Source organism: Kogia breviceps, chromosome 8 (genome assembly GCF_026419965.1).
Source record: "Kogia breviceps isolate mKogBre1 chromosome 8, mKogBre1 haplotype 1, whole genome shotgun sequence".
Lineage (NCBI taxonomy): Eukaryota > Metazoa > Chordata > Mammalia > Artiodactyla > Physeteridae > Kogia > Kogia breviceps.
In genome coordinates this window covers 30,038,955-30,064,948 of record NC_081317.1, presented here as the reverse complement: position 1 = coordinate 30,064,948, position 25,994 = coordinate 30,038,955, and the positions used below count along the sequence as shown (strand labels likewise).

At 38.6% G+C, this 25,994-nt stretch overlaps 3 protein-coding genes across 7 annotated transcripts in view; 2 read left to right on the top strand and 1 right to left on the bottom strand.

Annotated features, from left to right (window-relative positions):
• Positions 1-811: 811 nt before the first annotated feature.
• On the bottom strand, positions 812-12,727 carry ZNF189 (zinc finger protein 189). 3 transcript variants are annotated; one of them, XM_059072839.2, is made up of 3 exons: positions 12,248-12,727; positions 11,427-11,511; positions 812-3,417 (listed from the first exon to the last, which is right to left on the bottom strand). In XM_059072839.2, the coding sequence occupies exons 1-3, from the start codon at positions 12,278-12,280 to the stop codon at positions 1,697-1,699; spliced, it is 1,839 nt and encodes a 612-aa protein (XP_058928822.1). In that variant the 5' UTR covers positions 12,281-12,727; the 3' UTR covers positions 812-1,696. The 3 variants fall into 3 exon arrangements, with proteins under 3 accessions (XP_058928822.1, XP_058928821.1, XP_058928823.1); XM_059072838.2 differs by having other exon boundaries at positions 11,427-11,553; positions 12,248-12,670; XM_059072840.2 differs by having other exon boundaries at positions 11,427-11,508; positions 12,248-12,592.
• Positions 12,728-12,816: 89 nt separating this feature from the next.
• Positions 12,817-21,989, top strand: MRPL50 (mitochondrial ribosomal protein L50). Of its 2 annotated transcripts, XM_059072873.2 has the most exons (3): positions 12,817-12,944; positions 18,462-18,738; positions 19,729-21,989. In XM_059072873.2, the coding sequence occupies exons 1-3, from the start codon at positions 12,853-12,855 to the stop codon at positions 19,756-19,758; spliced, it is 399 nt and encodes a 132-aa protein (XP_058928856.1). In that variant the 5' UTR covers positions 12,817-12,852; the 3' UTR covers positions 19,759-21,989. The 2 variants fall into 2 exon arrangements, with proteins under 2 accessions (XP_058928856.1, XP_058928855.1); XM_059072872.2 differs by lacking the exon at positions 19,729-21,989 and having other exon boundaries at positions 12,844-12,944; positions 18,462-19,153.
• Positions 19,727-25,994, top strand: part of BAAT (bile acid-CoA:amino acid N-acyltransferase) — a 44,954-nt gene continuing 38,686 nt past the window's right edge. Inside the window, exon 1 of one of the 2 annotated variants that reach the window (XM_067041082.1) lies at positions 19,727-19,776. The gene's annotated coding sequence lies outside the window, so the exon portion shown is untranslated. The remainder of the gene's footprint in view (positions 19,777-25,994) is intronic. The other variant, XM_059072844.2, reaches the window with a different exon arrangement.

The following is a 25,994-nucleotide window of genomic DNA, read 5'->3' as shown; positions in this document are numbered from 1 at the left end:
TTTCGTGTGCATACAGTGAAAACATACACTTTGTGTTAGGTTTTTCAAAACAGGATTCCATCTCTGGATTTCTAAGAACCTCGTTATTAGTTGTGACTCTGGGCTGGGGAACCACTGGTGCAGAACAAGTAAAACAGGGAGATTTAGGGCAGGAGGATAATTTTATTGAAAAATTAAGTGCATTATCAGCTACCTTTTGTACTTTTCACTGAGTTACAAACTCTGTTTTGAAAAGTTAACTGTATGGTAACTATGAGTACTTAATTTGAATAAGGAAGTGTACAGAGAGGCGTATTTCTACACATACCATAACATCCACATTTACATGTGCATGCACACACACATATGCACATATTCAGAGATGGGAAGATGAAAGTTTGGAGGTGATGTTTAGAATGTCTAGGTTATAGTTGAAAGTGAGGTCTTTTGCTTAAACTATTAGGAAATTAGAATTACCTAGTCCTGGTGATTTGGAATTATATACTCAGGAACTAAATAACCTGGATTTAACCTTAATTGAAATATCCCAGAAAAGGTAACGAGTCAGAGGTAGAACAAGTGAGAGCAATTTCCTTTAAATCCTTGATTCTAATTTTTAAATGCTGTAATATATTTGACAGGATATATTTTACACTAGAGTAACAAATAACTCTTACACAAAGCAAAAAACAAAACAGGTTTAATGATTAGAAGAGATGAATTAAAAGGTTTATAATAACCATTAACTAAGGAAGCCCTAGAACCAGTAATAAGGATTTTTAAATTGCATGCAAAGTCTAGTTACCATAAAAATCAAAGCAATACCAAAATATCTCAGCTTCCTAGCATAGACTCCAGGTCTTTTTATTTCCAACTCTTGGTAATCAAAATATTTACACTTTCACATGCTAGTGGTAATGGAGGAATAAGATTTGTCTAGGACTACAAATATCTTTCACAGATTGGAGGGCACAAAAAGAACAGTGTCTTCCTCCACCTTTTTGGGCCCATCTTGGGTAAAAAGAAAAGGCACTCCCAAAGGCTCCTTGGTAACACCTTTGCTAGGTTTGTTAATTACATAATCTGTACATTTAGTTTATATGTAAAGTTAATGGTCCACTCATTTCACAGATCGGGGAACCACATGGCATTGGAACTGCCTTTAATCCACATGCCAAACAACTGGATTAGACAATGACAAAAGCTTTGGATGCCAGTTTTTTTTAAAATGGGTTTTTTTTTCCTTGAAAACTTAAGCATATGCTTAATTATTGGACTTGGCATGCATAGCCAAACATATCATGGAACTGAAAGAACCACCATATATTATGGTGCCAGAGGACTCTTGAGTAATTATGCTAGTTTTCTAACATCAGCTGCTTCCAACTCCCTTACGCCAATGTAACTTTGTTCTTCTCCCTTTATTAATTATAACTAAGTGCTCTGAACCTGGGTTTAACCTCTCTGCTGAAAGATTTGTAAAAGAAAGATGCTTGAATTACTGAGTCTTTCTCTATGATCGTCAAAACAAATAGTAATGGAAGTCTTCAACTGCCTGTGGGCAGCTGCCTATTATTCACAGAGCCTTTAGAAACCATTTGCCTGAGGCCAAAGAGAACCTGCTTTATCACTAAATCTTGACTCACGTTGAGCCATACTGAAACTGCACTTGGGTAGCTGGTCTCAAGTCAAACCAAGCTTAAGTATTTCTCTACGTTTACTGCATCCATGTAGTGTGCAATTTTTGATGCTGAATAAGAGATATATGGCAATTGAAGGCTTCCCCACAAGCATCACATTCGTGGGTTTCTTGAATTTTCACCTCTGCATGGATCTTCTGATGATTGACAAGGCTGCGCTGTTGACTGAAACTTTTGTCACACTTCTCACACTTATAAGGTTTTTCTCCTGTGTGTATTCTCTGATGCTGAATAAGGCCTGAGTTCCGGCTAAAGGCCTTCCCACATTCATCACATTTATGGGGTTTATTACCTGTGTGAACACCCTGATGTCGAATAAGATTACAGAGTTGACTAAAACTTTTGCCACACTGTCTGCACAGATAGGGTCTCTCACCAGTGTGGATTCTCTGGTGTTCAATAAGAAATGAGCTCCGACTGAAGCTTTTCCCACATACAGTACATAGGTAGGGCTTTTCACCAGTGTGGATTCTTTGATGTTGTACAAGATGAGCACTGACACTAAAAGTTTTCCCACATTCATCGCATTTATAAGATTTTTCCTTAGGGTAGACTTCCTGCTGTATAATAAGATTGCAATTTGGGTCAAAACTTTCCTTGGTTTCATTGTATGAATAAGTCTTCTCTCTGGTGTGGATTCTCTGATGCTGAATAAGACCTGAGCTTCTACTAAAGGCTTTTCCACATTCCTCACATTTATGGGGTTTGTCCCCTGTGTGAATTCTCTGATGACGAGTAAGGTTGCAAAGTTGACTGAAGCTTTTCCCACACTCTTTGCACTGATAAGGTCTTTCACCTGTATGGATCCTCTGATGTTCAATAAGGAATGAGCTCCGACTGAAGCTTTTTCCACATTCAATACAAAGAAAAGGCTTCTCACCAGTGTGGATTTTTTGGTGTTGTATAAGGTATGTACTTAATCTAAAGGCTTTTCCACATTCACCACATTTATGGGGTCTTTCCCCAGTGTGAATTCTCTGATGTTCAACAAGTAATGAATTTCGACTAAAGCTTTTCTTACATTTGGTACAGTGATAGGGTTTCTCACCAGTGTGAGTTCTCTGATGTTCAATCAGGTGTGACTTCCAACTGAAGGCTTTCCCACAGTCACTACATTTATGGGGTTTCTCACCTGTGTGAATCCTTTGATGTTTAACAAGGCTTCTTCTCTGGCTGAAGCTCTGTTTACATTGGTTACACTGATAGGGTCTCTCTCCAGTGTGGATTCTCTGATGTCTAATAAGGGTTGAGCTCACACTAAAGGTTTTTCCACAGTAATTACACTCATAGGGCCTTTCCCCAGTGTGAATTCTCTGATGTTCAATAACAAATGAACTGCGACTGAAACTTTTCCCACATTCATTACATTGAAAAGGTTTTTCTCCCGTATGGACCCTTTGATGTTGAATGAAATGAGCCTTGCGGACAAAACCCTTTCCACATTCTTCACATTTATGACATTTCTCTTCTGAATTTGGTCTCTTACGGATAATGCTAGTGTTTCCTCTGAACATTCTTTGTTCCTGGGTCAAAGATTCCCTTGGTATTTCCCATAAGAAGATTCCTCTCTGTTTATCTAACCTACCAACAAGTTCAAAGGTTTCTCTACCCATAGAATCCTGGTCAATTTCACTTTTGATTCTTGTAACTATTACACCCTGTGGTTCCACTTCTTCCTCAATTTCCTCAATTTCTTGTTTCACAGTTGGCTCCTCATCCTTATCTCTGTTCAAAACATCTGGAATGATAAATGGAAAATAGAAACATCAGCCTAGCTCTTGCCAGCAAGGAGAAACTGTCAGAAAAATAAGATAATTAAGATAAATGATCTACTATGTGCATAAAATGTAGTTTACTACATCACAGCATCCTTGTGATGATTACATTAGTTCATATACATAAAGCATTTAGAACTACCTGGCAAACAGTACAAGCTATATAAATATTTAGTATTAGTTATAAAATGAAATGTTTTCCTTGGAGAAAGGGTATGAAAAGAGTGTTTATGAGGCACAAAATGCATCAGCAGGAGAAAGGAGGAAGGGCTGATAAATCGACAATGAATTATGCAAGGTAAGATGGGCAAACAAAGAAGTAAAACAAGTAGTGGCAGGATAAACTAGCCTATCAAGGAAGAAAGGATAACATGGGAAGAAAACAGTAGGTTCAGGAAAATTTAGGATGAGGTAGCATTATGGGAATGTGAATAAACCAAATAACTGACAGAAAAGAACACATAAAATGATGCTGAGAAGGATAAAAGACAAAAAACAGGGGAAACAACAATTCATTGATTAATAATAATTTATTTATTGTGATCACAAGCATTCCAGGCACTGTATAATGAGTTAGGATTTAGAGATAAGGCAAGAAGCCCCCTACCAAATGGAATGGATGACAAGTACAAATGGGGAAAGAATATAATATGGTAAAGAAAATATTAAGTAAAATAGCTCCTACATCAAGAGACAAATGGCTTTTAAAAAACTGGGTTGAAGTGACATGGACTCTATGATATAGAAAAACAGGGGAAAAAAAAACAAAAGGAACATGGTTAGAGCTAATGGAAGAAACTAAGAAAAAGAACAGTCTGTGGTAGCTTATGACTTCACCTACTAATACTACATTCTTCAAGTATACATAATTCTCATGCCTTTAAAGATATGACACAAGTTGGAACCATCTATTTCCAACTGAAAGTCTGCATGACATCTGAGAAATAATCTTGCATGCGTTGGGAGAAAGATAACATAATGGTCTATGATAGAGCAGCATAGAGGACATTTAAGTCTGCCTCTGACTTCTTTCCTGATTGTCTGTCTCTTGCTGCCTGTTGGATAACTCCATGAGAAGATTGCATCACCACCAAATTTATATTTGGCCCTAAACAATTTCCCTTTTTAGAATTACTCTTTTCTTTCAATTTTCTAGTCTTCTAACTGTGGAGTCATCTTTGAATTTTCTTTTCACTTACTTCAGTCATTATTTTATTCCAAAAAAATTCTTATTATTCCCCTAAGAAACTTTATTTCTGCCTAAGTCTACTTACAGTGCTCTCTCTCAAATTCACTTTCAGTACACTGTGTTTTCTTTCACTCAATGAAAAAGTATGAGAGAACTCCCTCACTATTCTACCTCCTACCTATAAGATTACCTTCAGTGGTACATGAAGATTTATCCCATTCTTATCCAAGGCTAATTCATCTACTCTCTCTTGATACCACTTGCCTCTGGGCACTTGTTCAATTATTACCATTTCTTCCTCTTTCTTCAATCTGTATTCTCCATTGACACCTTTCTACCAACATACAAATATATCCAACTTTACCCTGAAACCTGAAATCCTTTTCTAGATGAAATCCAAGCTTTGAAAAAAATCTTAACACTGTACCTCTCCGTTTCCTATGTTTTCAATGACCAACCTCTTCCCATTCAATCTGTTCTGCAACCTACTATAAAATCTGGTTTCTGTTTCCAGAATCTAGAGAAACTTCTCATTAAATCACCAATGACTTTCAAGTAACAAATACAATGGACATTTTTAGTCCTTATTTTACTCAGCAGCATCTGATACTGTGGACTATTCCTGTTTCTGTGGACTATTCCTGTTTCTTGACACTGTTTTTGTTTCTGTGCTATTATATTCTAGTTCCCTCCCTACTTCTTTTCTTTGCCCTTTTCTAATACATTTCCCTCATGTATTTCTCTTCCTTTGTCAACTGTTTAAGGTTATTGTTACCCATGTTTACATCCTTATCTTGCTCTATATACACACCCTCTGAATACTGCCACTTAAATGTCTCAGAGCTCACAATTAACATGACCATCATCATTTGCTGTCATGTCTGTCTCCACCTCTAATCATCTTCCCTTGAGAGGCATCACTGTCCATCACACTAAAGTCCCAAAGCAGGAAATCATCCTAGATTTCTCCCTTTTTCTTACCATTAATCAATCACCAAAATCAATGATTCTACTCTTTAGCCTTTTACCTTCTCTTGCCTACTCTTTTGCCTTCTCTCTCTGTTTTCCTTGGATTACTGCAAAAGCCATCTAATAATCCTTGGCTCTTGTCTTTAGGCTGTATCTGTTTCACTGAATTCAGAGAGATTTTCATAAAGTGGAATTCTAATCATGTCACCACCTATAGATTCACTAGCACTCCATTATCTCTAAAATCAAATCAAATCCCTTTACACAATGATGCTCAGCACTTCATGAGGTCTCTTAAGCTTTAATTCACCCTCCTACCCATGCTCTCACACTTCAAGTGGACAAATTGCTTGTGCTTTAGTCTTTTATGCCATTTCTTGGCCTATCTCATTTATGAAATGTCCACCAACATTGTTTACTTGGGAAACTCTTGGTTTCTCTTTAAGATTCAGTACAAAGCAACAGTTCCTCTATAAAGCCTTCACTTAGTCCAATAGATGATTTAAGCACTCTGTTTCTGATCACCAGCCCTTGTCCATGACTGCATTGTAGTATTATTACACTGTACTTTAAACTGTTTGTCTTTTCTATTGGATTGTCAGTTCTTTTTGAGAAGGTAAAGTTTCTTCATAATGCTTACCCAGTGGATATTGTTCCAGGGTTTTACTCAAAGGAATAATACAAAATTACATTATTTGCAGATGATATGAATGCCTACCCAAAATTCCTAAAATAATTAAATGAAATATAATAGTTATGATAGGACTAACATATAAAACAAATACTGGTTCTTACTACCAAGAATAACCAGTTAGTAAATATTATAGAAAAATAAAATATGCTCTTCATGATAATAAAACCTAGGAATGTATCTAGAAGAAATGCAAGATTCATAAAAATAATCCATACAATTTTTCTAAAGGACATAGACAATTAAATAGAGTCAACCAAATTGCCAAAGAGATTCAACATTATAAGGATCTTATTTCTTCCCAAAGCAACCAACAAACCTAACTGTATTCCAGCAAAAATCCCACGAGCCAGTTAAAAAACCCCAAGTAATCTAAATGTCAACCAGAAGAATGCAGAAAACTAGTTAAGTACAGTTGACCCTTGAACAACATGAGGGTTAGGGGCACTGACCCTCCACACTTGAAAATCCACATATAACTTTACAGTTGGCCCTCCATATCCATGATTCTGCACCCACGGATTCAACCAACCACAGACTGTGTAGTACTCTACTACGTATTTAGTGAAAAAAAAAAAAAATGTATAAGAGAACTCAAGCATTTCAAACCTGTGTTGTTCAAAGGTCAACTGTATACCCTGAAAGAGAATATGAGTGACTTAATCTTACCAGACATGAAATATAATGTATTGCTGAAGTAAATAAAACAGAGAGGCACCGACATGAAAACAAATAGGTCAAACAGAAAGACAGGTAAAATAAGGGAGTCTAGGCTTCCACACATGGCAGCCTAGAAATGACTAGCCATTAGACCTGGGCCTGGTAGCTATAACCACCTTCTGAGATATCTGCCGTGCTTGTATGTTCCCATCCTCTGGTCATAGCTAATTTTTCTAGAGTAGACAGTTGCCTCTCAGTTTTCTAGGTAAAAGAATGAGAGAATGGGGAAGGACTTGCATTCCTAGGCCTAGCACACTGCTTTATCATTATTTATCGAATGAATGAGTAGTTGAACAAATAATTGAAAAGAGACGATAATTAAAGGAGGAAAACAGTGAATTTAAGGTCTTATAGGTTCAGCAATTCCCAATTCTATCAAGGTCCAATCTGGCTCAAGTTGTCTGGAGATAGGTCAATAAAACCAAAGTAGTCTATTTCAGCTGAAAGAACTGAAAGTTGAAGAACTAAGAGATCAAGCTGTCAGCTGTATCATCAATATAGTTCTTAAAGTTTTTAAAGAAAAATAGAAAGGATAGGTATGACTGAAGAGGCAAAATTACAAAGCTAAATGAGTTGTGTTAAGTAGAGCAACAGGATGAAGTGGAGGAAAACACTATAGTGGAATAGTTTAATAATTGTAATCTCTCATCAAGGGAGCACTCATCAAGGGGATGGATATAGAGTTTACAGAGGAGGATGAAAAGATTGTGGGGGGAGAAATAATAACTGATGAAAAGCTGTATTTCAGCTACAATAAAGAAGACAGCCTAAAAGTAGATCACAGATGGGCTCACTGCCATTTTACAGTACTAGGCACAGGCAAGGCTGGGCATTTGCCTGGTATTATCAACCAGGGCACCATATGGGTGGAAAAAGCTGTCAGTGACTCAGAGATATCATAGCTAAATGGAAAAAAATACCTAGCCTGACATGGGCGGAGACTGAAGTGGTATCCTGGAAATAACAGATGAGGCTAGAAAGCTAGGCAGGGGCTGTATAACGAGGTGCTAGTATGTAGGACAAAAAAATTAAGATTTTTATCCTTTAAGCTGTCAGAAATCACCAAAAGTTATAAGTAGTTAACTAACACAATATCACTTTGGTGGCAGTAAAGAGAACATGTTAGAATAAAGGGAGACTGGAAGCACAGGGCTAGTTTACAGGCTAATGCAATAATTTTGTCAAAAGATATTGAGTCTTAATTATATTCACTCAGTCACCCAAATATTTAAGAAGCATATAATACATGCCTGGCTCTGTGCTAAGTGCTAGAGAAATCAAATGAAAAAAAAATACAGTTACTGTCCTCTTGAAGATCAGTCTGTTTAGAGAAATAACATAATGACTATAGTACACTGAAATAAATTCAACAATGGAAGCGTATACAAGATAGCACAGAGAAAGGAGTACTTAATTCTGAAGAGGAGGCCCTTGAGATCTTAGTGGATTATCTGAGTTATTTATGTGGTCTTCAAAAGGAGATGACTAAGAAGTTGGAGTTCAACAGAGAAGATAATGACAATGATGATGAAGATAACAATTGACATTTATATTGTACTTACTACATATTGGTCAGTGTCCTAAATGCTTTACATATATTAACTGAGTTAATGCTCACAATAATCCTAATAGGTAAGTGCTATTATTATTTCCATTTTATATTAAAAAAGAAAAGAAACAGGCACAGAAAGGTTAAGTCATGAGGCTAGTAAGTGGTGGAATCAGGATTTTTTTACTTGGACAGTTAGGCTCCATACTGCCTCTCTTAAGTAGAGATTAAGATTTGGGACTTACCATCACATAGCAGTAGCTGATGACCTGAGTGTAAATAAGGTCTGCCAAAGAAGGTATATAGTCTGAGAGGAAGTCTGAGAATGCAAGGCAATAGAAGGAAGCAATAAAAAGTTTCAAATATCTATAGAGAAGAATTAAATACAGTCCAAAAAGAGTCTACTGCATTTGATAACTGGGTTATTACAGACCATTTTTTTTTTAAAAGAAGATGTTGGGGGTAGGAGTTTATTAATTTTTATTTATTTATTTTTGCTGTGTTGGGTCTTCATTTCTGTGCGAGGTCTTTCTCTAGTTGTGGCAAGCAGGGGCCACTCTTCATCGCAGTGCACAGGCCTCTCACTATCGCGGCCTCTCTTGTTGGGGAACACAGGCTCCAGACGCGCAGGCTCAGTAATTGTGGCTCACGGGCCCAGCCGTTCCGCAGCATGTGGGATCCTCCCAGACCAGGGCTCGAACCCGTGTCCCCTGCATTAGCAGGCAGATTCTCAAACACTGCGCCACCAGGGAAGCCCCAGACCAATGTTAAACAACTGAAGGCAAGTGGTAAAGGCACAAAAAGGGGATTAGAGATAATGGGAGGTAAAGAAGTAGAGAATACACCCTAACTACTCTTAACAAAAATCTGGCTGTGAAGCAAACAAGTAGTAGGTTACAGGGAGCAGCAAGAGAGACTGTGGCTCAAAGGAGAGTTCTAGAGCCACGAACATATCTCTCATCAGAATAAAGGTACCAGGGGAGAAAGAATAGAGACCGAAACTATAAGAAAAAAAAAAAGACTGATAAATTCTTGGAGAATGTAAGAAGATAGGCAACCCTAAGTGTGCGATGAGGGGCAGAAAACTTGAGAGTTCATGTGTAGTGGCCACTATCTTCTCTGTGAAACAGAAGGTGAGGTCTACCACTGAGTGATGGACCCAAGGAAAACTCTCTAAGTTTTTGGAATAGTCACTAAAAGGAACAGGGGCATGAGCAAATCAATGATAAAAAATTTGCTGAAATGTAAAAACCCAGTGGAGACTAGAAGAAAGAAAAGCCATGTATATATACAGGGCACCAATCCATTCGGATAAAAAATTTCTCTTGCTGTGTTTAGCAACTCAGGTAGGAGAAAAGAAAAGGCAGATTTTATAATCAGTATAGGATTTGAAGTTTGCAGAATGGGTAGAACATAATGACAAGGTGGAAAGAGAGCATGCTGGTGATCATTTTATATATAGGTCCATGGATTAGATAAGGAGGTGAAGTCAGGAGGGGATCGAGAGCCTGGGGGAAAATAGAAGTCAAGGAACAGGAAAGATTAAGAATAAATAGGTTTGGACTTCCCTGGTGGCACAGTGGTTAAGACTGTGCCTGCCAATGCAGAGGACATGGGTTTGATCCCTGGTCCGGGAGGATCCCACATGCCGCGGAGCTACTAAGCCCGAGCACCACAACTACTGAGCCTGCGCTCTAGAGCCCGTGAGCCACAACTACTGAGTCCATGTGCCACACTACTAAAAAAGCCCGCACACCTAGAGCCTGTGCTCCGCAACAAGAGAAGCCACCACAGTGAGAAGCCTGCGCACTGCAACAGAGAAGTCCCTGCTCGCCTCAACTACAGAAAGCCCACCCACAGCAACAAAGACCCAATGCAGCCAAAAATAAATAAATAAATTTATCAAAGAAAAAAAAAAGAATAGGTTTGGTAGGAAAAGTAGACAGGTAAGAATTTATAGTAAGATCCATGTGGGCAGAGATCATGTCTGTTTTGGTAACCCCTGTTTAGTTATAGTTGATAAATATCTACTGCCTGAATAAAAATAAGATATTGGTCAAAGTATAAGATATTGGGGTTTAAGATTTGCCTGTAATGACAAAATTGAGGGTATGATCATTGATGTGAGGTGCTGAATAAAAATGGAAATGTGGGTCCCTGAAGACAATATGGTCAAGATACAGTGGGGCTGAAGTAATGACAGCATGATAGATGGTATGGGTTAGCAAAGAGAAGATTCTGAAATGTGACAAAATCTACTATGTGTGAGGAACCAAAAAAAGTTGACAGATGATAGTGAAAAGGAATTGAGAGGGTAGGGCAAGACAGCTGAGACCTCAAAAGAGAGAAACTGTGTTTGAAGGTGGAAAACGAATGCTTTGGGAACAGCACAGAAAAGTTAGGAGAACAATTATTTTTCCCTTTCAGCCTTGAGACAAAGGATGAGAGGAAGGAAGATGATGGAGGAGAATAAGCAGCCCCTGCCAGAGAAGTGGTGTCCTTGGGAAAGTGCCAGGTTTCAGTTAAGGCCAGGAGGGGTAGGGAACATTATGTGAAGAGGAACAGGGGCTCCAGAAGGCAGAGTGAAAAGGGGTGGGAGGAAAGCAGTGGGAGGATGAGCCAGGAGGGAAAGTACAGAGCAATATGGGAATGAGATTATGAAGATAGGAAGCCAGAAAAGCTTGTATTTTGGTCATTGCAAGAACGGTAGGGATGAGAGTCATGGAAACAATTCATGGCTGAAAGGTTTGAATCAGAACTTTGGAACAAATCAGTTTGGTATGGTTCTAGTTCAAGTGTTCTGATTTCTTATAGTTTCTTAGATATTTTAATTAGAGAAACAGCAGATTCTTACCCAGTGAGACCAGGTTTCCATAATTCTCCATCATGACATCTTTATACAGGCTTCTCTGAGCTGGATCCAGATAATCCCACTCCTCCTGGGTAAAAAACACAGCCACATCCTCAAATGTCAGCAACCCCTGAAACAGTATGATTTCTGTAGTCAGTTCTTGTCTCAAGGACAATTCTACCACTGAAAGTAGCAAAAACAATCACTTGTCAGGGCCGGGTAGGCTAGGAGGAACATGACACTAAGAGTTCCAAATGGGGCCCAATTCTGGGAACCGACAGTATTCAGACAGGCACCTCAAATTAGAGGATAACTGAGCTGGATCTTTGTCCTCTGTAGTGAGGAACTTAAGGATAAGGCTTTCTGATTTACTAATTATGCCCTAATATATGAATTTTAGTAAGCTGCCCCAAGGCCTTCCCAAGTTTCCTGCATCTCATTGCCCCACTCGATTCTCTACAAGCACTGGCTTGAGACCCGTTTCAAATCAAATTTCTCTAAGCGTCTACTTCGGGTCCAGGCATCTCGGCAGGTGTAGAAGACACAGGGGAGGATCAAAAAAGATCCCTTACCTGGAAACACCCGTAAATGAAAACGCTAGTTTGGAGCATTACCAATTTTCTTTAGCTGATTTATCAAGTCGCTCTTGAAAAACGGAGCCAGTGGTCAGTGTGATCGCGAACGGCACCCCCAGTGTACCAGGGGGTACTTCACTGCACCGCGCTGGCCCTCAAGACCGCGACCCAAGAGGTGGGGGGGGGGCCGGTGGCGCGGCCTAGCTCGGGAACGGAGAGAGAACGGGGATACCCGGAGGGGCGACTTACCTTTGGCTCTGGCGGAGGGCTAGGCGAGGCCATCTGTCGGACAGAAAATCAGGGCAGGAATCCGGGGTGGCCGCACGAAAAGGAGCCTCTGGCAAGGCCTACCCGGCCGCTGAAGATTAGGCCCGAAGAAGGCGAGGCCTCCAGGCTGGATCTGGCCAGGTCCTGCCTCGGTCCCCGAGCGGTCACGACCCCAGCAGCATGTCAGATGCGCTACTTGGCCGCCCCCACCCCGAAACCCCTCCCCTGCCTGGATGCGCCGCTTTCAGGCCTCGCTAGAGCCTCCTCCCGGTTGCCAGTTCCTGCTGCTTTCAGCCAAAGAGCGCTATGCTCGCTCGCCCCCGGACCTGAAGGCGTCACCCGGAACCTTCCCGGGACGACCCTCAACTACAACTCCCGTCATGCTACGAGAGAGCTCCTGGGTCCAGCCTCCCCCGGCAATGGCTACTGAACTACACTTCCCGGAGTGCAAAGGGTGAGGGAGCCGCTGGGGAGTCTTAACCGAGGGAAAAAGGGACCACCTGCCACTAAGCTTACATTTGATTGGCTGATCTTGCGGCGTCACTGCCGGCTGGGGGCGGAGCTCTGTCCTGAAGCTCTCGTGGAACATGGCGGCGGTCTGGGTGTCTGGCTTTGCCAGAAGAAGCTTCACGTGGATAGTCTCAGGGGCGCCACGCAGAGAATTTTGGTCTCGATTCAGGTAAAGTGGAAGATTAGGCGGTGGGTCATGCTAACGGAAAGTAAGGAGAGAAACTGAAAAGGATGACGGGACCCTGGTCCTGCGCTACCAGGGAAGGGGCAGGAAAGTGAGTTAGGGTTCTGAGCTCAGAAGCTTCAGCGCCGGTTTCCGCGAGCGGTGGGGTCCCGTCACTTCTTTTGGCATCAGTTTACTCATCCTAGAACCGAAATACCATCCCCTTACCCTTCCACTTCACTCGTTAATTTATTGAGTAAACCGTACTGACCGTGTGTTCCAGACACAGAGTGTAGTGTGGTGTCAGGAAACAAGTGACTCTTTTGGGACGAGCAGCCCAGGAACATGACTGTAAAAGTACTCGATGAACTAAATTCATTTGCGGGGTATATTTCTTCACAAGCAAGATTCAGAGATGAAGTGCAACCTCCTCATTTTGTTCGTTCATTGATTCACTCAGCAAATGGTTTTTAGACAGATGTCCTGGCCCAGTATTTCTCTAAATAGGATACAGCAGTGGAAACAAAATCCCTTCTCAAATTGTAAGTACTCTGGGCAAGAGAAAACTGAGGCCGCACAGAGAGGGAGTATTTTGCTAAAAGTCAGAAAGCAAGTTTATGACAGAGCTGGATCTGGAACCCAGGCCTCTTAACTCCCCATCTACTGCTTTTCCCACAATACCATGCGGAGTTTTGTAAAGGTAAGTCTATTTGACTCAGTGTTAGGACATCAAAATTTGTAGGAACCTTAGGGAACAATATATGCCCTCTTAGTTTTCAAACAAAAGCTCCTTCAATCCAAAAGGGTTTTTTATCATCAGCTTATGCATTTATTAGCTTCTTCTCTATTTTGGTTAATATTTATTATTATCTCTCAAATCTTCTTCAAGTTTGTTTTGTTTGCTCATTCAACAAGTATTTCTAGAGTGTCTGCTATATGCTGGGTGTCTTGGTGTGAGGGATACAGTTGTTAATAAGACAGACTAAATCTTTGTCTTCACAGAGCATATGTAATGGTGGAGGAAAAAATGCCCAAATATAATTTCAGAAAGTGGTAAATTATGAAGAAAACTAGAGCACAGGCATGTATCTTGGAGGTACTGTGGTTTGTTTTCAGACCACTGTAATAAAGCAAGGATCTCAAAGCATGTTATACAAATTTTTTGGTTTCCCAATGCACATAAAGTTATGCTTGCACTGTACTGTAGTGTCTAATGTGCAGTAGCATTATGTCTAAGAAAACAATATACGTGCCTTAGTTAAAAAAATACTTTATTGCTAAAAAATGCTAACCATCATCTGAGCCTTCAGAGAGTCATAATCTTGCTGGTGGAGGGTCTTGCCTTGATGTTGATGGCTGATGATAGTTCAGGGTGTTGGTTGCTGAAGGCTGGGGTGTCTTCCAATTTCTTAGTATAAGACAACAGAGTTGGCGGCATTGATTGACTCTTCCTTGAATGATGATTTTTCTGTAGCATGCAATTCTGTTTGATAGCATCTTACCCACAGTAGAACGTCTTTGAATATTGGATTCAATTCTCTCAAACTCTACGCCTTCTTTATCAACTAAGTTTTTGTAACATTCTAAATCCTTTGTTGTGTTTTCAACAATCGTCACAGTATCTTTAGCCCACGTAGATTGCATCCCAAGAAACTATTTTCTTTGCTTATCCATAAGAAGCAACTCTTCAATGATGGGGTTTTATCATGAGATTGCAGCAATTCAGCTACATCTTTAGGGTCCACTTCTAATTCTAGTTCTCTTGCTATTTCTACTACATTTGCAATTACTTCTTCACTGATGTCTTGAACCCCTGAAAGTCATCCGTGAGGGTTAGAAACTTCCAAACTCCTGTTTATGTTGATATTTTACCTCTTCCCATGAATCATGAATATTCTTCTTTTTTTTTTTTTGTGGTATGCAGGCGCCTCGCTGTTGTGGCCTCTCCCGTTGTGGAGCACAGGCTCAGCGGCCATGGCTCACGGGCCCAGTCACTCCGCGGCATGTGGGATCTTCCCAGACTGGGGCATGAACCCGCATCCCCTGCATCAGCAGGTGGATTCTCAACCACTGCACCACCAGGGAAGCCCACGAATATTCTTAATGGGATCTAGAATGATGAATTATTTCCAGAAGGTTTTCAACTGATTTTGACCAGATCCATCAGAGGAATCGTAATCTATGGCAGCTGTAGCCTTACAAAATTTCTTTCTTTTTTTTTTTTTTTTTTTTTTTTTTTGGTGGTACGCGGGCCTCTCACTGCTGTGGCCTCTCCCTTTGCGGTGCACAGGCTTCGGACGCACAGGCTCAGCGGCCATGGTTCACGGGCCCAGCCGCTCCGCGGCATGTGGGATCTTCCCGGACCAGGGCACGAACCCGTGTCCCCTGCATCCGCAGGCGGATTCTCAACCACTGCGCCACCAGGGAAGCCCCAAAAATTTATTTCTTAAATAATAAGACTTGAAAGTAAAAATTACTCCTTGCTCTGTGGGCTGCAGAATGGATGTTGTGTTAGCACACAGGAAAACAGCATTAATCTTGTACGTCTCAATCAGGGAGCTCTTGGGTGACCAGTTGCATTGTCAATGAGCAGTAATATTTTGAAAGGAATATTTTTTTCTGAGCAGTAGGTCTCAACGGTGGGCTTCAAATATACAGTAAACCATGTTGTAAACAGATGTGCTGTCTTCCAGGCTTTGTTGTTCCATTTATAGAGCACAAGCAGAGTAGATTTAGCATAATTGTTAAGGGCCCTAGCATTTTCAGAATGGTAAATGAGCATTGGTTTTAACTTCAAGTAACCAGCTATGTGAGTCTCTAACAAGAGTCAGCCTGTCCTTTGAAACTTTGAAGCCAGGCATTGACTTCTCCTCTCTAACTATGAAAGTCCTAGATGACATTTTCCAAAAGAAGGCTGTTTTGTCCACATGGAAAATCAGTTGTTTAGTGTAGCCACCTTCATTATCTTAGCTAGATTTTCTGGATAACTTGCTGCAACTTCTACTTGCTGCTTCACCCTGCACTTTTATGTTATGAGGACATCTTCTTTCCTTAAGCCTCATGAACCAGCCTCTGCTAGCATCAGACTTTTCTTCTGCAGCTTCCTCACCTTTCTCAGCCTTCATAAAATTGAATAGAGTTGTGGCCTTGCTCTGGATTAGGCTTTGACTTAAGGGAATATTGTGGCTGGTTTGATCTTCTATCCAGATCTCTAAAACTTTCTCCACATCAGCAGTAGGGCTGTTTTGCTTTGTTAACATTTGTGTGTTCACTAGAGTAACAGTTTTAATTTCCTTCAAGAACTTTTTCATTGCATTCACAGTTTGGCTAACTGTTTGGCCAAGAGGCCTAGCTTTTAGCCTATCTTGGCTTTCAACATGCCTTCCTCACTCAGCTTAATCACTGTAGCTTTTGATTTAAAATAAAAGATGTGCAACTATTCCTTTCACTTGGACACTTACAGGCTGATGAAGTGTTATTAATTGGCGTAATTTCAGTATTGTTGTGACTCAGAATAGGGAGGTCAAGGAGAGGGAGAGAGACCAGGTAACAACCAGTTGGTGGAGCAGTCAGAACATACACAACATTTATCAATCAAGTTTTTTTGTCTGTATCAGCGTGGTTTATGACACCCCAAAACAGTTACAATAGTAAATCAAAGATCATTGGTCATCACCATAACAAATATAATAATATCAAAAAAGTTTGAAGTATTGCGTGAATTCCCAAAATGTGACAGACACGAAGTGAGCAAATGCTGTTGGAAAAATGGCGCTTGTAGACTTGATTGATGCAGGGTTGCCAAAGACCTTCAGCTTTTAAAAAAACACAATATCTGCGAAGTGCAATGCGATGAGGTACGCTGGTATAAGAGATTACTGAGATGAAAGGAATAGATTACATTTCATTATGATGAGATGTGACTGGAGTAGTTTGAGGAGAAAATGGGAGGTAAGGAAGTAGAGACTATAAGCATAGTCAGCTCTTTTGAGAAGTTTTATTGTAAAGGAAGCTGGAGTGGAACATGGAATCTGGGGAGAATTTCCTTTAAAGATGGGAGATCCTACAGCATATCTGTGTGTCATGGGGATACTCTAGTAGATAGGGAGAAATTGGTAAAGAATTGATGCAGAAAGAGGAATTAAATAGCTGTAAGAGTCTTTGAGTAGGCACAGAGGAATAGTGTTACAAACGATTTTCTTGGCTAGACATTGTTCATTTTCTGGTACCCTCCAATTTCTGTAGGGATGACCAATCCCAATCAGATGCCAACTCCATAGAAGACAGGAGTTAGTTTATGAACATGTAAGCACTGAAATAATGTGTCAAGACATATTCCTTCACATTGGCCCATGTACTCAGTAATAGTTACACAAGCAGTTTTAAAGGACCCCAAAATCAATAAACAGATCTCCGTTTCAGGAGTTTATAATCTGGCACAGTGGTTCTTAACCGGGGACAGTTTTGCCCACCAGGGGACATTTGACCATGTCTTTTGGTTATTATGACTGGAGGACAGGAGTGCTACTGGCATTTAGTGGGTAGAGGCCAGGGATGCTGCTGAGCAACTTACAGTGAACAGGATAGCTTCCCACAACAAGAATTGTCCAAAATCAATAATGTTTGGGCTCAGAAACCCTAATATAGTAAGAGAAGTAGAATGTAAATAAAATTAAAACTCAGGTAGGATGCAGTATGCTCTGAGAGCAATATATAGTGCTCTGAAATATGTGGAATCTTAAAAAAAAAAATAGACCTACAGACATAGAAAACAAACTTATGGTTACCAAAGGGGAAAGTGAGGGAGAGGGATAAATTAGGAGGTTGGGATTAACATATACACACTACTATATATAAAATAGGTAACAAACAAGGATGTAATGTATAACACAGGGAAGTCTATTTTGTAATAACCTATAAGGAAAAGAATCTAAAAGAGAATATATAAAACTGAATCACGGTACTGTACACTTGAAACTAACATGACATTGTAAATCAGTTATACTTCAATTTTTAAAAAGTACTATGAGAGATCAGAGAAGCTTACAGTTATACTTGATTGGGGAAATCAAGTAAAGCTTGAGAGAGAAGAGTTTTGTCCCAGGACTTACAGGATAAATAAGATTTCTATAAGTGGAGATGAAAGATAGTTATTTCAGATAGGATATAACTTGAGCTAACGTGATATCAGGAAAGTGGGAAACAGAATGTAGTTTGGTTTGGGTAAGGCATAGAATGTATATAGGAAATTAGTGGGAGATGAGGTTAGAGAGGTAGATTGGGTTTGGATCTGGAAGGACCGGAAATCCCAGAGGATTTACCTTCTTCACACATTCTTGGGAATTCTTATAGAATGTAAAATCTGAAATTAGTTTTTGTTTTCTCTTTGTGCCAGTTTAGTTCAACTATAAACTTCCAAGGGCAGGGGCCTATCTGACTCTTCTCTCAACACTGCCCAGAAGAGTAGTAAGTGTGCAGATGCAGTGAACTGAAGATTCACATATTTGTTTTTGATCATTCCAGAAAAGAGAAACAGCCAGTGGTGGCTGAGACAGTAGAAGAGGTGAAGAAAGAACCTATTCTGGTGTGTCCGCCATTACGAAGCCGAACATACATACCACCCGAAGATCTTCAGAGTCGTTTGGAATCTCATGTCAAAGAAGTTTTTGGTTCATCTGTTCCTAACAATTGGCAGGACATCTCCCTAGAAGATGTTCATCATAAGTTCAGCTTCTTGGCACGTTTAGCTGATGACTTGGGTCATGCAGTGCCTAACTCCAGGCTTCACCAGATGTGCAGGGTCAGAGACGTTCTTGATTTCTATAATGTGCCTGTTCAGGATAGATCTAAATTTGACGAACTTATTGCCAGTAACCTGCCTCCCAATTTAAAAATCACTTGGGGTTACTGAGCAATTTAAAGGAGGAACACGTTATTTTTTTTCCGCCTGAGAAGGGGGCTGCTTATCAGACATTTTGATACTTTACCATGTGAAATGCTCTCAGAACTGGTCTGTAAATCCATTTTTTTCTGTGGAAGGATGTATCATCTCCCTTTTTTTTAATCATCATGAATTGACAAATGATTTTCTTTTCACATTTGCTGAAACTTTTTTTTTAAATGGAACCAGGTCATTAATAATTTATGAAAATATATATTACATAACAAATAAGGTAACATTTATAAAAGAAACAAAAATCTGTGACGTGTATTATGAAAGTTGTTTCACTATTCGCTTTACTGTATAAGTAGAAATAGTAGAAAATAATACTGTTCAATCTAGATTAATCTCTTGGAATTAAAGTAGATTTCTTAAAGTGTTTGAAATTTTTTAATGTGAAATTTGCTTTTCTGCCTTGTCATTTTCTTAATTTAAGTATTATAAATGAAAAAGTTAGAATATGTGTTATTTTGGTAAAAGAGAACAGATTCTATACCTAAATGAATATTCTCTTCAAAGGAGATGGTGTTTATTTCAAACCCTTTTTCTTTTCTGTAACTTAAAAAGTGGCCTTGAGTACTTATGACTATCCACTAGGGTAATAAGTCTGCAGACTTTCATGTACTTAATTTGTGGAAGTTACTCAAATAGTGAGCTAACTAGATGATTCTGAATGATAAAAAATGAGAAAGTGATTAAATTAGGAATTATTTTTTTTCAGACTTTAGATATGGCTAGAGAGTAATGACACAAGAAGAAGGAATTGCTTATATTTTATCTTGACTACAAATAATTCTGAAAGAAAAGTGATAGGTTTTAAACAAAGGAAATTGTATTTTTCTTTTCTAGGGCGACTCCTTTCAAGAGGGAAGAAATTAGTTGGATATATAAATTCTGGTATGTTTATTAGAAAAATAAGTTACAGTATGGTCATGCCCTATAAATGTCATCAGTGGACAATCAGATTTTCAATAACCTCTACATTGAACTTCAGAAGTACCTGAAATGTCAAAGTGTTTGGAGCCCTGGAACTTAAACATTAGAGCTGTTTATCCCTTCTGCTTCTATGTGAAATGGGTTCACCGTGGACACATATGAATTTTATGTATAGGATTTGATTGTCTCATTTCCCACACAACTTTTGCTTCTAATCTGGAGACACAGAAAAATGTGCAAAGGGCAAGGTGGAAGTAAGAGATGGTGAGGGCCATGTGGAAAAGCACTTGGTTTCATCTGGAGAGCTGCCAAGCCAGCATTCATGTAAACATTAGGGCCAAAGAAATTACTCCTTCGTAACCTGGAACAGTTTCTCAAAATTTAATGTGCTTATGAATCACTTGGGATCTTTTTAAAATGCAGATTCTGATTCTATAGGTCAAAAGTGGGTCCTGAACTTGTCTGTAAAGCCCCAAGGTTATTCTGATGATGTTTTGAGTACCATGACCCTAGAAGCTAGTATTGAGGTGGGAGACAAGTACTGCCCCCTGAAACAGCAGTCCAGGAACGTTTAGCTGATGGGGAAGGTAAACTGCACATTCATCAATAACTAGAGGGCATCACTGGTTTACAGCCCAATATAGTATATCAGAATAATGACCTATAGTTTTCCTGGAAAGATTAAATTAGGTTTGCTAACTTGTTTCCTGAGATAACTAAAAACATATGATATAAAAGGTTTACTTTTTTAAAAAAATGATTACTGTATAAAAGTAAGCAATTTTACTCTGTTGGGCCGTTGAACTCTGTGTATGCTTACATAAAAACTGCTAATAAAATAGAGATTCAGGGTTAGTAGAATGAATGGTCTTACACAAACAGTGCTAAATAACAAAAGATTCAGCTGATTAATCTGAAGATTCTAATTGGCCTTATTAAATGATTCATGAATCAGGCAGCATCCCCTCCAGCAACAGAGAGCTGCTCTGTTGAGCTTCAGAAAAGGAAAGGTTTTTAAAGGCAGAGAGGGAGCAGAAAAAAGGAAATTACTAGCAAAAATACATTGTTTTAGGCAAGGTCACCCTCTTTAAGGGGAATGGATAGGGTCTATCAGTGGATTTCCTCCTAGTGCTGACCAGGAAATTCCAGATTGGCTGATTAAAGGTCACATTCCTGGGGAAGGTCGAGTCTATAATGAGGTTAGATATTGTTTTGGTTTGCTGCCCTGTGGCCTAGCACAAATGGCTTCATTTGGGGTTTGTCTCCTTTTTAACAACAGTATATATTTCAAGCAGCATAAAAGAAACTTCTCCTTCTCTTCTGTTCTTTTGAATTTTAACATGGCATTTATAAAAGTAACACTTTTTAAAAGAAAATTGGGAAAGAAAAAATATCTTTTCCATCGACCAGGTAATCACCTAATATTCTTGTATATTAACAAGTGAAAAAAACCTTTATTCCTGTATTTTAAAATTTACTATGACATCCTGTCCTGTGACCCCTTCACGCCATGAGTATTTCTACTCATCTTTAAATAGTCTAAGAATAATAGATTTGATTAATAGCATATTATTGCATAAATGCATGTTATATAATCAACCAATATTCTATTACTGGATTTTAAATTGTTGCCAGTTTTTTGCTTTTATGTTATTTTTTTATTTGGCTTTTCTAGTTTTTTGAGTGTTGGTGTGCCATAAAATGCCTTCCTACTCAGAAGTCATTCCAATGTGTCTTTTTTTAAAATTTATTAATTTATTTATTTTTTATCTTGTTAGGCTTGTTTTCAATTACACACATATAATGTACAAGTAAATTGTAGAAACATTAGAAAACACAGATAACCGAAATTTTAAAAAACTTTCACATGGTGATAATAATTATTAACAGCTAAAATATGTATTTTTACAAAAGTGGTTTTGTATAATACAATACGTATTGATTTATTACTTCTCTTAAAATATGTATTTGTTTTGTTAATAAGTATATTTCTCCAGAGTCATTTTGAATTACTGCTTGATTCTTCATTGAAAGATATACACTATTTAATTCATCCTGGACATACAGATTGGTTCTATGTTTAGCACATATAAACAATACTCCAGTGAACCCCCTTGTACATGTACTTTTTTTTTTTAAACATCTTTATTGGAGTAAAATAGCTTTACAATGGTGTGTTAGTTTCTGCTTCATAACGAAGTGAATCAGTTATACATATGTTCCCATATCTCTTCCCTCTTCCGTCTCCCTCCCTCCCACACTCCCTATCCCACCCCTCTAGGTGGTCACAAAGCACCGGGCTGATCTCCCTGTGCTATGCAGCTGCTTCCCATTAGCTATCTATTTTACATTTGGTAGTGTATATATGTCCATGCCACTCTCTCACTTTGTCACAGCTTACCCTTTTCCATCCCCATATCTTCAGGTCCATTCTCTAGTAGGTCTGTATCTTTATTCCCGTTTTGCCTGTAGGTTCTTCATGACCTTTGGTTTTTTTTTAGATTCCGTATATATGTGTTAGCATACAGTATTTGTTTTTCTCTTTCTGATTTACTTTACTCTGTATGACATGCTCTAGGTCCATCCACCTCACTACAGATAACTCAATTTCGTTTCTTTTTATGGCTGAGTAATATTCCATTATATATATGTGCCACATCTTCGTTATCTATTCATCTGTTGATGGACACTTAGGTTGTTTCCATGTCCTGGCTAGTGTAAATAGAGCTGCAATGAATATTTTGGTACATGGCTCTTTTTGAATTATGGTTTTCTCAGGGTATATGCCCAGTAGTGAGATTACTGGGTCGTATGGTAGTTCTATTTTTAGTTTTCTAAGGAACCTCCATACTGTTCTCCTTAGTGGCTGTATCAATTTACATTCCCACCAACAGTGCAAGCGGGTTGCCTTTCCTCCACACCCTCTCCAACATTTATTGTTTCTAGGTTTTTTGTTGATGGCCGTTTTGACTGGTGTGAGATGATATCTCATTGTAGTTTTGATTTGAATTTTTCTAATGACTAATGATGTTGAGCATTCTTTCATGTGTTTGTTGGCAATCTGTATATCTTCTTTGAAGAAATGTCTATTTAGGTCTTCTGCCCATTTTTGGATTGGGTTGTTTCTTTTCTGTTATTGAGCTGCATGAGCTGCTTGTAAATTTTGGAGATTAATCCTTTGTAAGTTGCTTCATTGGCAAATATTTTCTCCCATTCTGAGGGTTGTCTTTTCATCTTCTTTATGGTATCCTTTGCTGTGCAAAAGCTTTTAAGTTTTATTAGGTCCCATTTGTTTATTATTGTTTTTATTTCCATTTCTCTAGGAGGTGAGTCAAAAAGGATCTTGCTGTGATTTATGTCAAAGAGTGTTCTGCCTATGTTTTCCTCTAACAGTTTGATAGTGTCTGGCCTTACATTTAGGTCTTTAATCCATTTTGAGTTTACTTTTGTGTATGGTGTTAAGGAGTGTTCTAATTTCATACTTTTACGTGTACCTGTCCAGTTTCCCCAGCACCACTTATTGAAGAGGCTGTCTTTTCTCCACTGTATATTCTTGCCTCCTTCATCAAAGATAAGATGACCATATGTGTGTGGGTTTATCTCTGGGCTTTCTATCCTGTTCCATTGATCTATATTTCTGTTTTTGTGCCAGTACCATACTTTCTTGATTACTGTAGCTTTGTAGTATAGTCTGAAGTCAGGGAGCCTGATTCCTCCAGCTCTGTTTTTCTTTCTCAAGATTGCTTTGGCTATTCGGGGTCTTTTGTGTTTCCATACAAATTGTGAAATTTTTTGTTCTAGTTCTGTGAAAAATGCCAGTGGTAGTTTGATAGGGATTGCATTGAATCTGTAGATTGCTTTGGGTAGTGTAGTCATTTTCACAATGTTGATTCTTCCAATCCAAGAACATGGTATATCTCTCCATCTTTTTGTATCATCTTTAATTTCTTTCATCAGTGTCTTATAATTTTCTGCATACAGGTCATCTGTCTCCTTAGGTAGGTTTATTCCTAGATATTTTATTCTTTTTGATGCATTGGTAAATGGGAGTGTTTACTTAATTTCAGTTTCAGATTTTTCATCATTGTAGGAATGCTAGAGATTTTTGTGCATTAATTTTGTATCCTGCTACTTTACCAAATTCATTGATTAGCTCTAGTAGTTTTCTGGTAGCATCTTTAGTATTCTCTATGAGTAGTATCATGTCATCTGCAAACAGTGACAACTTTACTTCTTCTTTTCCGATTTGGATTCTTTTTATTTCTTTTTCTTCTCTGATTGCTGTGGCTAAAATGTCCAAAACTAGTTGAATAATAGTGGTGAGAGTGGGCAACTTTGTCTTATTCCTGATCTCAGTGGAAATGGTTTCAGTTTTTCACCATTGAGGACGATGTTGGCTGTGGGTTTCTCATATATGGCCTTTATTATGTTGAGGAAAGTTCCCTCTATGCCTACTTTCTGGAGGGTTTTAATCATAAATGGGTGTTGAATTTTGTCAAAAGCGTTCTCTGCATCTATTGAGGTGATCATATGGTTTTTCTCCAATTTTGTTAATATGGTATAAATCATTGATTGATTTGCATATATTGAAGAATACTTACATTCCTGGGATAAACCCCACTTGATTATGGTGTATGATCATTTTAATGTGCTGTTGGATTCTGTTTGCTAGTATTTTGTTGAAGATTTTTGCATCTGTGTTCATCAGTGATATTGACCTGTAGTTTCCTTTCTTTGTGACATCCTTGTCTGGTTTTGGTATCAGGGTGATGGTGGCCTCGTAGAATGAGTTTCGGAGTGTTCCTCTGTCTGCTATATTTTGGAAGAGTTTGAGAAGGATAGGTTTTAGCTCTTCTCTAAATGTTTGATAGAATTCACCTGTGAAGCCATCTGGTCCTGGGCTTTTGTTTGTTGGAAGATTTTTAATCACAGTTTCAATTTCAGTGCTTGTGATTGGTCTGTTCATATTTTCCATTTTTTTCCTGATTCAGTCCTGGACGGTTTTACATTTCTAAGAATTTGTCCATTTCTTCCAGATTGTCCATTTTATTGGCATAGAGTTGCTTGTAGCAATCTCTCATGATCCTTTGTATTTCTGCAGTGTCAGTTACTTCTCCTTTTTCATTTCTAATTGTATTGATTTGAATTCTTCTCCCTTTTTTTCTTGATGAGTCTGGCTAATGGTTTATCAATTTTGCTTATCTTCTCAAAGAACCAGCTTTTAGTTTTATTGATCTTTGCTATTGTTTCCTTCATTTCTTTTTCATTTATTTCTGATCTGATCTTTATCACTTCCTTCCTTCTGCTAACTTTGGGATTTTTTTGTTCTTCTTTCTCTAATTGCTTTAGGTGTAAGGTTAGATTTTTTTGAGATGTTTCTTGTCTCTTAAGGGAGGATTGTATTGCTATAACCTTCCCTCTTAGAACTGCTTTTGCTGTATCCCATAGGTTTTGGGTTGTCGTGTTTTCATTGTCATTTGTTTCTAGGTATTTTTTTATTTCCCCTTTGATTTCTTTAGTGATCTGTTGGTTATTAAGTAGTGTATTGTTTAGCCTCCAGGTGTTTGTATTTTTTACAGGTTTTTTTTGCTGTAATTGATATCTAGTCTCGTAGCATTGTGGTCGGAAAAGATACTTGGTATGATTTCAATTTTCCTAAATTTACCAAGGCTTGATTTGTGACCCAAGATATGATCTCTACTGGAGAATGTTCCATGAGCACTTGAAAAAAATGTGTATTCTGTTGTTTTTGGATGGAATGTCCTATAAATATCAATTAAGTCCATCTAGTTGAATGTATCATTTAAAGCTTGTGTTTCCTTATTTGTTCTCAATTTGGATGATCTGTCCATTGGTGAAAGTGGGGTGTTAAAGTCCCCTACTATGATTGTGTTACTGTCAGTTTCCCCCTTTATGGTTGTTAGTATTTGCCTTATGTATTGAGGTGCTCCTATGTTGGGTGCATAAATATTTACAATTGTTATATCTTCTTTTTGGATCGATCCCTTGATCATTATGTAGTGTCCTTCCTTGTCTCTTCTAATAGTCTTTATTTTAGTCTATTTTGTCTGATATGAGAATTGCTACTCCAGCTTTCTTTTGATTTCCATTTGCATGGAATATCTATTTCCATCCCCTCACTTTCAGTCTGTATGTGTCCCTAGCTCTGAAGTTGGGCA